Source organism: Trachinotus anak, unplaced genomic scaffold (assembly GCF_046630095.1).
Source record: "Trachinotus anak isolate AG129_WGS33_773 ecotype Australia unplaced genomic scaffold, CSIRO_AGI_Tana_v1 ptg000004l, whole genome shotgun sequence".
Taxonomy (NCBI): Eukaryota; Metazoa; Chordata; class Actinopteri; order Carangiformes; family Carangidae; genus Trachinotus; species Trachinotus anak.
In genome coordinates this window covers 15,600,869-15,616,585 of record NW_027273855.1, presented here as the reverse complement: position 1 = coordinate 15,616,585, position 15,717 = coordinate 15,600,869, and the positions used below count along the sequence as shown (strand labels likewise).

The 15,717-nt window shown below is 42.1% G+C and overlaps 1 protein-coding gene across 1 annotated transcript; it reads right to left on the bottom strand.

Moving 5' to 3' along the window:
* Positions 1-375: 375 nt before the first annotated feature.
* LOC139620626 (tetraspanin-2-like) lies at positions 376-13,798 on the bottom strand. Its single transcript, XM_071476349.1, has 8 exons — positions 13,597-13,798; positions 6,729-6,831; positions 4,095-4,192; positions 3,911-3,985; positions 3,719-3,802; positions 3,565-3,621; positions 3,355-3,438; positions 376-3,267 (listed from the first exon to the last, which is right to left on the bottom strand). Exons 1-8 carry the CDS (start codon positions 13,663-13,665, stop codon positions 3,202-3,204), a joined length of 636 nt encoding a protein of 211 aa, XP_071332450.1. The 5' UTR covers positions 13,666-13,798; the 3' UTR covers positions 376-3,201.
* Between the last annotated feature and the right edge of the window lie 1,919 nt (positions 13,799-15,717).

The window sequence follows — 15,717 nt, the reverse complement described above, 5'->3', positions numbered from 1 at the left end:
CCGCATAAAGCTACTTGTCAGTATCTTAAAATACTTAAATTATTAAAAACAAAAAGCTGATTCTGTTTTTGTTTTTTTTCTGCCAGACATGCCACCTTTGAAGTTGAAGGTTTAATGAGTTATGTTGACAGGTCTGCTCTGTGTTTTAATCAGCAAAGATATCCCAATAAATTCGTAAACTTGCTGCTTGGCACAGGCCCCTGGCAGAAGACTTCTGACACACTGTAACATCACTTCAGTAATGGACTTGTGTGTTCTTCTTGTGTCAGTTCCTGTGAAAGCGACCAGATTTCAATAAAACATAAACTAACTATAAGCTGACAATGTCAGAACATGTAAACCTCTGTGGTGAAGGAAGGAAACTCTGACAGGAAACTCTGTAAAACTTTAAAAGCTTTATTAAACTTCAATCACCTATCTTCCTGAGAAGCCTGGAATGGTATTAAAATAAATTAACACACAATCAACTATGAAAGGCTCAACTGTGTACACAGTTTTTTTTTTTTTTTAGGAGCACAGTACATTACATCTCCAGATTTGCTCAAACAAATATAACTAAGGAACACAGCAACAGCATTGTGGATTGAGTAGCACTAAACCGTTCCTAGTTCCTCCTATTTTAACTCCACAGAGCTTCTGGAGTGACAGTCTAGTGACTCTGTTGTGTCATCTCAGTCCTCAACGTAAACACTGCTTACTGGCACCCAACAGCCTGAAGTGGTAAGAAAGCCTTTATTGTGTCCTCACGTGTTTAACATCACACTAAAATGTGAAATAAAACAAGTGAAAATAATATTCACAAGTGCTTGTGTCCCATATAGTTTGATCATCTGGACTTCATCAACATTCAGATTATTGTTTGGAGTCCTGAGAATAGATTTTTATTAGTACCAAAAGGCTTTTAAAATAGTTGGAAGAGAAATTGTTCTTTTCACCACTTCAGCTCTCTTGGCTGAGAAGACACAGACGAGTGCCACACTTAAAAACACACCAAAACAATAATGGCAAGTCAAACCATATGTGCTACTCGTCCAATGTCTATGACAATAAATTGCGGTCCAACTCTACAAACATATGTACACTTCTGCTACGCTCAGACAGCTTGTTGTTCAAAAATAGCTGGTTATCAAAGAAAGGCACGTTAAGAGACTGTTTTGGCTGTGTGGGTCTGGTTTGACTACACTGTCATTACTAATATGTATAACTACTGCAAGCGCATGTCTACACACAGCATGTTAAATACTAACTATCACATCAGCCACAAATAATGTACAACAACAAAAAAAAACAAAAAAAAAACTCAAATGTATTTACATACTGGAGTCCTGACACTTGGAATAAACCCTTCAAATTCAAACAGTGGAGTGATTTAACCTGGATAAATGGGTCTCTATCCAACCCTCTTATCTGTTGAGGTCAATAAAGTTAGAAGGACGCAGGGGTGATTTCCTTGGGGTTTTTGTTGTGGGTGGTGTACTTTTAAGGAACACAGGGGGAACAAGATGCGAAAGATGGGAAGAGATCGAAGACCTGGCTCGGATAACTGAATTTCACAGTAGCAGCGCCTATTCTCAGTTGCCATGCTAGTATATGTATAGCCTGGGGACATATCCATATGAGCTAGCTTGAGGGTACTCTCTTACGTAAGACAGCATACATATTATTGAGGGTAGGAAGTGGTATTTATGTCACGGAGTCACTTCGCCAAAAAGATGAGGAGCTTTTCCTTTGGGATGAAGAGGGAATGTGGTTTGTAATTCAGCTGGCATTTTGTGAATTAATCTTTGAAGGACCAAACCAGTGTGTATGCAATTTTAGCTCCTTAACTGTAAAATCATGTGTACTTCACTGTTTTAGATGTTTCGATGTGCAGTACTTTTCCTACCACTACGCACAGCTTTTCCATTCACTTCCCCTCAACAGACAACTCTTGAAACTTGCTTGAGTTGTGTTATCCACCAAAATGAACAGTTCGTACCAGCATTGTTTTCAAAGTTGTTAACTTTTAAAGTGTGCCGTGTATGATTTGTAGTAAATTGACTAAAATAGGTAAACCCGCTGGTATGCTCATTTAAAGCAATAGTTCAACATCTTGAGCAATATGCTGCCTTACCAAGAGTTAGAAGAGAACATCAATACCACTTTGTATGCTAAATATAAGACCACAGCTGTCAGCTGGTTAGCTTAGGATAAAAACTGGACACATGGGGAAACAGATAGTTTGGCTCTGTCCAGTGGTAACAAAATCTGCCCAATAAGTTCCACACAAACCCAGGCTAGCTATTTCCCTCGGTTTCTAGTCTTTGTGCTAAGCTAAGTTCACCAGTTGCTGGCTGTAGCTTCATATTCATTATACATACCAGTTAGGTATATCCTAATCCAACTCTCAGCAAGGAGGTGAACTAGTATTCCCCAAAATATTGAAATATTCCTTCATGATTTTCTTAATAAAGAGCAACCTGTGTTGATTGCATAGTTCTTTTTACACAGAATGTTTAAATGCTGTATGTGTGTGAGTAAGAACACCGGGGCTGCATGATGGATGCACTCTCGAAACATTCACCGGCCATTCCCTCTCTCGACAGCCCACTCTGACCCCACCAATCAGGACTCCCCTCGAGATGCCAGACAACCTTTTTTAAGGTTGTGGTCTCATGTAACACAACACTGCTGTGTTTATGTGTCTGTGCACGTCCGTGTGTGTCTTGAGTTGTGTGTGCACAGATAGGCACACTCAGCTGCTTTCACCTCAGATTGCTCTCTCGGGCTTAAGTTTCCCACAGCCGTGGGGTCAGTGTCAAGGCAGTGTGAAAACGCACTGACACTTCTGCGACAGTATGTTGGGTAAAATTTGTAGTGGTAACCAAATGGCCATGAGGAAAAACAATCTGACAGATTGTCAGGGCAACATCACAAATTATCCTGTTCCTACTGGTTGTGTGTATGGTCTAAGTCTTATCAGCCTGCTATGAAAATTAAACTCTACTACTTAACTTGTGATGGCAAATAAATTAAGAAAAATTCAGAGAAAATAAAGATTGGGCCAGGAGAGCTGAGTTGAGCATCACAGTGGAACGGAATTTTTAGAAAATGGTCAATTTCCTGGGTCCCTGGGTGGACGATGGACATTTGATCTGAAGGCTGTACAGTCTCTGAGGGGCGGGTAAAAGAGCGGTGAGGGGTACAGGTTAAGGATCCAGCTTAGATGACCTCCCTGCTGTTGCGAATGGCACAACAGAGCACCATACTGAAGATCATCCCAATAATCTATTGAGAGGGAAAGAGATTTTTTTTTTTTTTAATAAAATAATTCTCTGCGTGTATCTGTGTGTTTTCAACTCTTCTCAGACTCACCATAACTCCAGCAATGCCGATGCCCACGTAACCGATGATGTAGAGTTTACTGTTGAAGAAATCCTTGATGCCTGTCTCACAATCCTGCAGACCAAATATAAGAGGTGTCAAGCAGTGTAAAGTTCAAGTGAACCAGGATGTTTTGTATGGCACCATGACTCATTCTTTCAAAAACAAAATCCTGAGTCTGATGCTGGTGACAGATCTCACCTTGGTACCTGGTTGGGGATCAGAACAGGGGTTTGCTGAGGTTCCACAACAGTTCAGCTGAAAGTGAGAAAAAACATAAGAGGATGATTATAATTTAAAAGCTAATGCTTTTTTTCTGTCAAAGGTTAGCCTTAATCTATTGTTTTTAACTTACTACTTTCTGGTATGACATGATCAAAGTGCTGTTATTGTTTTCATTGTAAGTTGTTGTGTAGAAGTTCTGAACGTCTCCAATTATCTGTGTGAAAGAGGAAAAACGAATGACGTGGTGCAATCAGAACTTATCACACTTATTGTAGTGTGCGAAAACATACAATTTTTGTTTGATATGAAATAACAAACATACCTTGTCTTTGTTTAGGAATCCAAACACCCCTGCTGCCACCTCAGCTCCAAAGATGATCAGCAAACAGGCAAAGAACTGAAAAACATCCACAAATGAAAGTAAGCATAAAGTGCTTAAATATGATATAGATGCATTTCAGTTCAGTTTTTGCCCACATTTCTGTGTGCGTACTGTATGTACTCACTGAACCTAGCAGGCACTGAGATTCCCGCACAGCTCCACAGCAGCCAAAGAAACCAACCAACATCACCAGGCTGCCGGCACCAATCAATATATACACACCTGGGGGAACAGGGAAAAAGAAAGTTGTCACTAACAGGCAGTGGCAGAAGTAATTGCAAACAAAAAGGCAGGTAAGCAAGACCTTTAGTCATGAGCAGAACAGGCATAAGATTAACATCTATTTTAACAGATTCTATACATTAAGATAATTAAGATATATTGGCCTAAAAAGGTGCATTCACTTTGCTTCTGTGGGTTGAATTACCGCGACCTCTTTGTTAAAATGCTTTTCGAGTTCATTTGGCAATTTGAATTTACATATTCACCAGCAGGTGGCAGCACAGAGCTAGGAATAGAAACAGAAGCGGTCAGACTGGCTCAGACAGTGGGATTAACATTTGAGACTGTACTATTTCTGTGGTCAGCTGAACAAATGGCAGTAAAGTGATTGATGCTTTGTCAGATCCTTTTTTTAGAGCGCGCCCACTTGACATGCCTTTTAATAGGGTCCTCATACAAGATGCCTTGTAAAAAGCCTTGTTAGCATGACCCAGTTCTAAGTGGGATGTTTCATACCCTGTAGATGCCCTTATCTCCCATAAACCCTCTCATTAGGAAAAGTACATCATGGGTAGGTCTGCAGGGAGGAACTCAACAACAGACTGGTTCCACAAGTGTGCTCTTATACAGGTGGGGTCTGTTGCTAGGCGACAGCTCTGTAGACGACGGGGCGAGAGGGGACACATCAGCCCCCGGGTGATGACATATGGGCTCAGGTGGGAGCGAGCGAGGAAGATGGTTCATAGGATCCCCGTGTGTCAACAAAAAGAAGTGTAATTTCTTTTGTTATTAGGAAGGAGAGTATAGTTGCCAGCTTGAGGTGTCAAATGATCAGTTGGCAGGCCGATAAGATTTCAACTCTTCCCACGCTACCGCATCCACACAACCTAACAAGATGCCGTTTCTACTTTCCAAGAAGACTGCACTGGTTTTCTCTTTATCTAGCTCTCTAGTCTGAAGTTGTTCTCATTTTCTTATCATACATCATTTCAAAGCACACGGAAGGTATGTCCTGGGCTTGATGCCATGGGAACGAGGCATAGCAACTGTTGAGTGCTCTCAGCTGTCAAAGCCATGTGTAGCGCTATACTCTCAGTGGACCTGACAGAAGCCACTCATCCACGGTTAAACCACACGGACATCTGAGCCTTAGCTCACACACACATAAACAAACAGGCAGACAGAGAGAAGTGATGAAATACCATTACACTATTATAAGACTCACTACTCTACAACACTCACTAGGGAACGCTTGTCTATCATCACACAACGTTATCACTCTAAACAGCAGAGCTGGATTTGGAAATAAAGTACCAATCAGGAAAAGAGCAGTTTAGTGAAGAGACGGTTAAAATCACCGACATTAACGTTAAGCATCACACAAACTGCTGCGTCGTGGGAGTGGATATACAAGAGCAGTAATCCCATGCTGGATGGCTAAACACCTCTCTCCCCTCTTCTCGCCCATTCTGCACTCATTTCATGTGACGTCCCATCTTGTTTTGAAAACAAAACTTTGCCATGGATCCCCATCTGTTTCTATGATTGTCTTCTTCCATATGCCTTTTTAACTGTCCCCACTCCTCCTCTCTGTCTCTCTCTTTCCATCTGGGGAGGGTGACCGATTGAAAGGTGGTTAGCAGCCATGTGGTTCCCCTGGTGCATTTATGCTCTATGTAAAGCATTCATTTCCTGTTATTCACACAGTCATGAGTTCTAATAATAGAAAAAGTGTGAGAGTATGTATAATGCTGACATTTCTTTGTCTATAGCAAAACTTGGTGCCGGGACACTCCTCAAACTGGGACAATCATACACGTCAGACGTTCACACATAAAAAGACAGACTTGTGTAGAAGCAGTGGATACTTGTCCTTTACGCCCTATTACTGTGTGTGTGGGCTTTTATATGTGGTAATGTTGTGTGTATTTGTGTGTATCTGCGTGTGCACGGAGGGAAGGCTGTGGTCGGAATATCCCCTCTGACACAGAGACAGACATTTATTCACAAGCGAAGAGAGGGGCATGAAAACATGTTAATAAACATTTTTTTTAAAAATAATATGGCAATTCAAAGCTTTAATTTTCAGAATTTCGATAAAAAAAAGGCACAAGCATATGTCAGTCTTTGATAAATGCCACATTATCTTCAATACAGCAAAAATAAGTTAAATGAGCCTTGAATTTCAATTTTCCATTGATGATATCAGTTAGCATGAAAAGTCTAATTGCCGATCTTTCACAGTGAAACAACTGAACTCTTCTTGGCCTATTTAGAATGGTTTCCCAGCTGCATATGTTTAAAACACAACCCAAGCAGTGCTTTACAAGAAAGAAAAAAAACACACTACGGAGATGAAAACACAATTTATCATTTCAAGTTGACAGCAACAGCATTTCCACAGATTTTCCGCAAAACGCTAGGTGAACTATTCAACACATGTACTGAATTATGGCCTTATGTTGAATGTTATTATTACACATCTACACTGTGTGTACATTGACTGTGGTGAGCTGAGGTGTGTTGTGGTACTCACCAATGAAGAAGGTGTCTGGAGCCTTATCACCATTGAGCAGAGACACAGTCTCGGGGTCAAAACGCAGCCACAGCCCCACTGCCAGGACAAAGGATCCCATCAACTGAAGGGAGATAGGACAGAAAGACACACAATGAGCTAAACAACATGAAAAATGCAGAGAAAAAAAAAAAAATCAGACAAATGCATAACAAGTGGTCTGGAGTCATGCACTGTCGAGACTTGCGCGTACGCAGGCTTTAATTGCAACCAAACCCTAATAAATACCAACTGTATTCCCTGGCTAGTCTCCCCTCATGCTCCTTTCTACCCGTTCTGGTTACAGATTAAACAGTCACCGAATTGGCACATGGTTGGAGAAATACAAAGCAGATAATCAGTCTTCTGTTATGTATCTCATTGTGAAGCGTGTGCTTTTTTGCTGTGAACTGGTTTCCGCATTCATCCCAAAGGCAATGCTCTTTGCATCTAAAACACAACAGTGGAAGTGCATGTTTTTCAGGTCCTCAGAGGGCTTGTTCTTTTGCTCTCCCTTAATGCGATTTTCCACATAACGACGGCAAATGGTGTTGTGGAGTTTTCACTCCAGCCCTCCACCCTTTGCACTTTGGCGACAGAAATATAATTTCATTAACAGACAGTTCAGCGAAACATTTCATATATTGTGTAAAACAATAGGACTGACCATGTCTACAAGATGGGTGGATCGTTTAAATGTTTTCAGGCAACAGATCTTAGCAAAACGCAACTTATGTAACCTGAATCACCCCATGGCGAGCTCTGGCTTCCCAGTAGGAAGAAAATGACCCGCTTGGCTGTGGGCAGCAGTGTGGCACCTTGAGCTGAAACAGGCTCTCCTGTTTGTCTGGAAATGCGGTTCCGTGTTTCTCATATTTTCCTTCATCTAAACCACCATCACTATACATCAGACAAAATCACACTCCGTGCAATGCTCTTGGTTTTTAGGGCTAACTGACTACAGCTATTATTCTCCACAGTGGTCGGAAGACCTTGAAGTAAATGCTTCTCTCTGAGACTTGAGATGCTTTCAAGGGCTGAGACTGCGGTGGGTGCTCCACTGACAGATCAATACTGAGAGGTTTTAGTGATCACTGAGCCCATGCCCCCTGAGGATAATCCAGTCTAAAAACCCTTTTGAGCTGAGCTTCAAAACAGATAGTGTCTATGTGTGTGTATGTGTGTAGATAAATAAAATGATTTGTCTAAATGGGCTGTATTTAGGAGTGCCTGTCACATGGTTTCTCTGTGTCCCAGATCTCAGAATTTAGGTAGACTGCTGTTTGTGTGACTGTTTGATTTTTGTGTCCCTGCGCTCTGTTAACTGAATTTATTTAGAAAAACAAACCCCGTTGCCAAGTTGAGGCAAAAAAAAAAACAAACCATGACTGTATCTTAAATTTATTTTATGACCAATTGCTTACCAAATCTACCCTACCCATTTCTGGTTCTGTAATTTATCTTAATTTGGTCTTCATCTTCTTCATCTCATCCTCATACTCACTGTCTACACTCCCCTCCTCCTCCACTCCAGGTTATATTTTATGGTGTTGGTCTGAAGTAAAACCAGTAGCTCAGTTGTAAAGCATCGAAATGGGACAGGTGTTGGGAAGCTGGCTTCCACCCAGACTGAGGATTTAGTATTTTGCCTGGTGATGTATGGGACAGCTGAGCTCTTGGGGTTTCAGGATTAGCAGGTCCAAAGTGATAAAGCACTGTGAAGTGAAGGCTTCGGACCTGTAGACCTACTGAACCAGGCTGGATTAGTCCAGAGAAGGGCTCTGGATCTATTTAACACTGGTATTTGCTGGAACACCTGATGGTGCGATGGTGTTGGTGGAGGTGCAAGGTGAGGACTACTGCCCACTGAATTGTGTACCTATGCACACAGTGCTAGAAGAACTGGGTCGTCCCAGGCTACTGTACATTGTGTTAGTACAAGAGCTTAGAGCTCAGCCAAACCTCATTACTATTACGGCTACATTTAAAAGGCTTTTCAAAACCAGATGCATAGGTTTTTTTGTTTTTTTTTTTTTAAAAAAAAGGGGGGGCTACATCTAACACTGCCCTCAGTAGCTGACACACTAAATGGATTCACAAGGCACTCCTGAGCCTGACTATCCCATAGGTCCCATTAACCCCGTCACTGCTTACAATCATCCCCGCCCCCTCCTGTTTTACCCCCCACCACTTCGTCTGCCATCATTACCCAGGCTGACACCAGACGCACCCCGCCCTCCTCCCTGCTTCTCTACCTCCCGAATCTACGCCCCCTCGCCCTCTAACTTATCTCCGTGTGTCCCCCCCTCCTCTACCCCTGCTCATCTCCCTCCCTCCCTCCCAACATCACCCAAAGGACAAAGACCCACTGTCTCCTTGTGACTATATGCACACAATAGGAGGGAAATGGACAGACACAATGAAAGAGAGAATGAAAGCGGGAAAGGAGAGAGAAAAGGAGAGAATAAGTTATTAGAGGACCCATCATCTTTTTTCTTTGCCTGAGGACACAGACTAGAAGAGCATGTTGTCCTGAGACAAAGATAAAAGTCTAACCTGTGTTCTCTACAGATTCTGTATAAGCTATACGTCCTCTCTTTCTGCCCTAACCTGTGAAGATAGTTTGTATGTCCGGATATTCCTGGACAGGGATGGAAATCTCTGTGAAGCTTTATTGAGGTTCTTTTATGGTGTAAGGCCTACTTTTTAACAGTGCAGTTAAATTGTCTTTTTGTGAGGGGAATTTCCATGAGAACAGGGGCTGAGCTGACACAGGGCTGTGGTGTTGGTCAGAGACAGTCTGTGGCATTATCCACTCTCTATGTCAGACTTTAGTTTTAGGAAAGAAATACTGTAAATTAAAAGAAAAGCAGTATATGAAAGCAAAATTGTTGTAAACACCATCTTTAAATCCAGCAGTAATTGGTGAGTAATTCAAGCTCGACAAAAACAGCTCTCCGTGTTTTCTGTCTGGCACATGTTTGCGAAAACAGATGCAAGCGCACATTAAAAATGATGGGCAGAAGAAAGTGTAAATAGGAGTGAGATAATTATGGGTGGAGTAAATCCCATTGTACTCCTTCACAGGGCGAGGGTGGGGGAAGTGTAATGGCACACAACAACCTCAACAACACAGACAAAAGTGTTTGTTTAGGCTGAATAGTGGAAAAAAATATTTAGTTTCGGTGTGAATGTTTGTTTTAAAACCAGTACCAGAAATCTTCAAAATGTTTGAGATGTCTTCTAAATTTCAGCCAGTGGCTGTGCAGTGTTATGCACAAAATTAGAAAGAAAACATCCCCACACTGAGGGTGTGTTTGGAAAAACGCGACTTCGTCACAAAAGAGATGAAAAAAATCTGAAATCTTTAAAGCAAGAAAGTATTCTTGCTCTAAAGGTATTTAAATTTTATTTATTATGGTCCTTTAGTTTATTCAGCAATTGACAATTCATCTCAGTAAAGTTAATCGCATCAGTTGTGGTCTTTAAACACTAATATCAACTATAACAATACAGGGTAGCATCAACCAAACACAAATAATTGCAACAATAAGAACACCACTTTTCAACATGAAAAATGAAGTTCTTGCAATTAAAATCTAACTAAGGGAGTAAGATCAGTGACATTACACCCTGTACTTTATATAACTTGTAATGTATTGTGGAGCCTGTAATTTATTAAGCCTTTGATAATTCATCCATCCAAGACAAACAGACATAATCAGATTGGCCCTGCACCAGACTTGATGCCAGAAGCTTCAAACAATGCCCTTGCATTAACTGAGACTGTCTGGCAAGAAACTTGGTCTGTTAAATTTCCTGAACACTGCTTGCCCCACATAAATATTGAGATATTATCCACGATAATAAATAAGGAAAAAAATAATTAACAGTGGTCATAGGAGGAATGCCATGATCCTCTAGCCTCACTATTAACTTAGGTGTTTTGCATAATTTTGGTTTTGAGCCAAATAAATATAAAGACCAAACAAAACAAAACTAACCATTAAAAAAACTTTTTTAAATCATTGGCTGCCATGCTGATATTTAGCTTATAGGTCAGGATGGTACTAGGTTCATGGTGGCTGGTTCATGTTCTGCTGCATCTGTGTGACACGTCGGCAGTTGTAACATTTAAACACAAGCCGATGACCCCGGAGTTACTGTCACTTGTGCTTTTTTTTAAAATCTCTGTTAAATGTTTGAGTTCTGCACATTTTTATTTTGTGGAACTTGCTATTACTGTTCATTTAGCTCAATAAAATTTAGGTAAAAAAGTTATATTACTAAATAACAAGCTCAGTAATACTTATGAGCTTGTTTTACACTACACAGATTTGAACATTTGCTAAAAAGCAGATATTTTATGAAACACAGAGTAGGTTCCCCTGAGAGGAGCCTGACATTTCCACTGCACTGAGACCTCATGCTCATAAAGAAGAGGAGCTGTGAATGCAATGCAAGCGATGCAGAAAACACAAACACTGCTGTGGCCTGTAAGGATGAAGACTTTTGCAGATAGACAATGACACTGTTTTACAGTGTTGGACAGGAAACTGTTGGCATTTGGCATTAACTGACCAAATTAATCATTGAGCCAACAGGACTCAGAACAAAAACTGTGTCCTATCAGTTGTTTTTGAGGAAGAGGGAGAACACTGGGGGAATATCTGTGGGAAAGGCTCTCCTTGGTGCACCTTTCGCACATACCACTATGAAGCAATGTTTGCCCCACACTGTTGCCCCGTGGGCTTAATTTTTGACCAAATAGGGCAGTCAGTGCACTATAGCTCACAAACAGAGCCCAGGGAAGCCATCAAGCTATTGATGTTCTGTTGTAAGTGGTGGTATTTGCAGCTATCAGTAACATAAACAAAAGTTTGGCCTGTGTTACATTACTGACAGTTTGGTTAATTGAGCCCTGCAGGAATCGCACTACATCTCGATGCTGTGACGTGGAGGTTTTTAAACAAAGAGCCACTTTACAAGTATTGATTGATGAAAAAGAGGGTAGTTGAGTGTGTGGCACTCCTCATCACTCAGGTGAAAACAAGTTCACTTCTGTGTTTAAAGTGTTAGCGTGCGTGTGTGCGTGTCAGTATGTTTAGCAGCTCCCATCATCCTGTCCAGAGGAAGCACCAGCAACCTGTCTCTGCTCCACTGTCCACGCAGGGGATTTAAAGGGAAACATATTTGCCCCTCCTCCACCCACTTTCATCACACACACAATCATCTCTTACTCTACCATCAACAGAGGGGGCTGCAGCCCAGGGGGGGGGATGTGGATGCTGTGATTATGAGCAGGGGGTGATCACTGTTCAGTTTTCATTGACCAGAATAGAGAGAATACAGGGAACGTGCAGAACTCCCGTAGAGAGAGCACCAAATTATGGAGGAGCAACAGATTAGGTTGTTTTCGTTTCGTTTTTGGGTTTTTTTGTGGTTCTGTATGACATTTGACGCACACAGAAGGGAAGGCATCCACAGAATATCCCACTATCCTCGTACTGATCTATTTTCTGTCTTTATCTGGGTCAAGTTCATGCCAACTGTCCCTCTTTTGCCACGTGAGCGCGCGCACGCACATGAATATCCCTCTCAATCTCCCTATGACCCTTTTTTTCTGTCACATTTGTTGTTCTCCCTTCTCTATTTTTCTTCCCTCACTAATGCATTCACTTTTGTTCCCCTCCTCTACCTGCCTGTCACCTCTCTCATCTTCACCTCTCTGTCTCTGCATGTTTCCACACTCAGATGTTCAAAGGGAGATTTCGGCAGCAGACACACCCACCCTGGATGCAGGGGCCATAGCGTGAGTTGGACATTGAGCAGCTCAGCGATGTGACCACTTCTGCTGCGTTTAGGTCTCCAGCAGGCTCTGCTGCTTAGCCAGGCAGGAGCAGCAGACTAAAGTTATGCTATTGTCCCCCTGTCACAATGGATCCATTCACGCTGCACTCACCGCCTGATCCACTCCACAGATGCTTGTTGGAAAATTTCTCTCTCTCTCTCTCTCTCTCTCACACACGCGCACACACACACACACACACACAAAGGAACTTCCCCTCTAAGGAGTGTGAACGGTGGCACACATAAGCCAAAGTGTGTGCTTACACACGCACACAATCCATGGGGAGACCAACTTCTTGCAGACTTGGAATTAATGTGTGTTCATATATAGCATTTAACAAGGATGTCAGGGCTCATAGGTTTATAGGCACATGTGCAAAGCATGTGTGCAGGACACACACACACACACACACACACACACACACACACACACACACACACACACACACACACACACCTTTCACATCCACCTGACAGTTTGTCTTGAGTGGAGTGACTCTCTTGAGTCTGCTTCTGAGTGCCCCTGTACTTCTTTCAAAGAAGAGGAAGCAGTCGGGGGTGTGATGCCCCACGGTGGTTGTAACTTCACTTTATCAATCGGCTCTGTGGTGTTTGTAAATGATGCAATGTGGCCCACGGAGCCAACTGCTGAGTTTGTTTTCCGTGCTTGTCTCTCAGTCTCTCTCCCTCTCTGTCTTTTCATTCAGTCTTCCTTTCAAAAACACGCTTCCCCGGGAAAAAAGGGGCGGGTTTTTCCTCTGTGGAAAATCTGATTTGAACCCGGCGAGCCAAAACTAAAAAGCTCTGGCTGTCACCCTTTCCGCGCCACGCAAAGTAAACCCACGCCGGACAGCAGCTAAGTAAATGAAAGCACTCAAGAGTCGGAGCAGAGAACGAATCTCAGCATCGTCAGATGTGCGGAGCGCGGCTGCACTTGCTCTGAGCTCTTTTACGCTCAACTCGCGTCTCATCAACACACAGCCCTCGAACATGCACTTACCCAGAATAGGAAGTTGAACACGAACAAAAGGTACTTCACACATTTCATTCCTCCTTCCACCTTCCCCATGTCGGCTCGATGCTGCAGCGTTTTGCCTTTATCCCCGTGAAATGCTCTGACGGCTGCGTTGGCTCGGCACAATGTGGCAGTAACGGTCCACCCCGGTCACAACACTTGTGCATCAAGAGGTTCTGTCACGGTAGCCTCTCTCTCTCTCTCTCTCTCTCTCTCTCTCTCTCTCTCTCTCTCTCACACACACACACACACACATGCACACGTGCACACCGCCGTGCACGCGTACAAAACACCGCAGGATCCGCTTAGACTCTTTCCAGACCGCCCCTTTCAATAATACAGAGGGGGCCCAAAGGGGGGACCGAGACTACACGATGGGAACTTGGCAAGTGTTTGGCAGAAATGTTGGACTCTCTTTAACAAAAAAAAAAACCTACCTTATCGAATGAGATCCACTATATATTCAGTAGCCTACACCCGCTGTGCATTGGACTCCAACTTTGTAACCTTGCCTCACACCGAGGGCTTTAAATGTTACATTCCAATGTACCAGCACTGTGATCATATCCTTTACGTGTTTCTTATATTCTTAAAATCTGCAGGTAACCTAATAATAGTGAGTTTTATAGTATCTTTTTGTGTTATAATTCCTACAGCATCAGATCAGCGGGCTGTTTTCCTCATGTTTATCATAGGATTACCATATATTACCATTCCATTATTATTTGTATTACACACTAATTTCGTCAGGCACACTTGAAGTAAGGGAACCGGCCTATTTGATGACAGAAGATTTGGAAAGTCAGACCTCACACACTGCACAGAGCAAGTGTTTCTAAGGCAGCAAATGAACAAGGGAAAGGCTAGCCAAAATGTTTTAAAGGTCCTCTTTCGTTTTGTAATCACATTACTAGAAAACAGGATTTACTCATTTTCCTCTTACAAGACAAACATGATGGTAAGGTGTTAAGGCATTTCCTAACAGCAATATGCAATATCACAACCTATCCCAAACTTTCCTGTACATTCAAACCAGATCTCAGTCCAGCAATACAAGCCTCTTATGGGGGGGAAAAAAATGTCAGACACAAATAGATTAGTAAATAAAAGGAAATCTAATACTTATTTATCAGTAGACCTGGCTCACTAAATCTCCAAGGATGGACTGGGAGCTAAAATAATTTCAGCTCCTGTCTGTTTGCTCCCTGTAGCACTAAATTTAGTCCTGGAGTGATGAGTTTAAGACTCCACTTCACACAAGTTTATCATCTGCTGTCCTCCACTTTCAACTTAATCTTTAAAGATGTAGTGAAAATCTGTTCAAGTCAGTAAGTGCTCTGGAAAAAGTGAGGCTTTCTTATCAAAAACAAGTCATAGTTTCTATGAGAAAATACATTTTTATGTCAATGTCAGTAAAAATCACTTTAAAAAGTGACCCAGTCAGGTTGTCAGTGTTTTTTTTTTTTTTCTTTCACACTACTGTTTGGTTACTGAGTCAAAACAACCCCTTGTCTCTGGTGGCTTTCACTCTGGGTTAAGTTAAACCATCCCTGTGTCAATAGTAAACACATTTTTAGTGTTTACTTTTCTCTTAACATTTAAACACGGCTGACTTCTTGCTGCTCGATCCAATCCTGACCAAAGCACCACCTACTTCAAACAAGATACAAACTAAATCGACTATTAATGAAATGGAAAGAGTAGCGCCTATGCTGGATTTCTTCCCTCAGTGTCATCAGTGACCGGGAGCATGTAACCCAGCAGTAACACCATGTTCAACATAAATATTTTCCCCACAGCCATGGAGAGCAGAGGGAACATCCAAGGAGCAGTTCATTTTATCACTGGGAAATTAAGCACTGGTTAGAAAATGTTCTTATGGAGGAACAAAGTGGTCTGCCAAGCTGAACCAGAAGGGAGGAGGAATGAAATGATGAAGAGGAAGGGAGAGAAGGCATAGCACAAATACTGTACTGAGATGATGTATTAATGTGAATAATCACGAACATGCCGCTCTTTTCAGCCATCACACATGTGTCTCTCTTTAAGCTGAAACTGAGACTCTCAAAGCAGCAAAGTTTGTGCTGTGAGACTTGTTAGGGGTGT

What these genes read in the sequence shown, in the direction of transcription:
- LOC139620626 (XM_071476349.1), bottom strand. Translation starts at nt 13,665, where the DNA reads ATGGGGAAGGTGGAAGGAGGAATGAAATGTGTGAAGTACCTTTTGTTC. An exon ending in CTCAGTGCCTGCTAGGTTCA is followed by an intron (nt 3,986 to 4,094) that starts GTGAGTACATAC and finishes GATGTTTTTCAG; the next exon opens with TTCTTTGCCTGTTTGCTGAT. An exon ending in TCATGTCATACCAGAAAGTA is followed by an intron (nt 3,622 to 3,718) that starts GTAAGTTAAAAA and finishes TCTCACTTTCAG; the next exon opens with CTGAACTGTTGTGGAACCTC.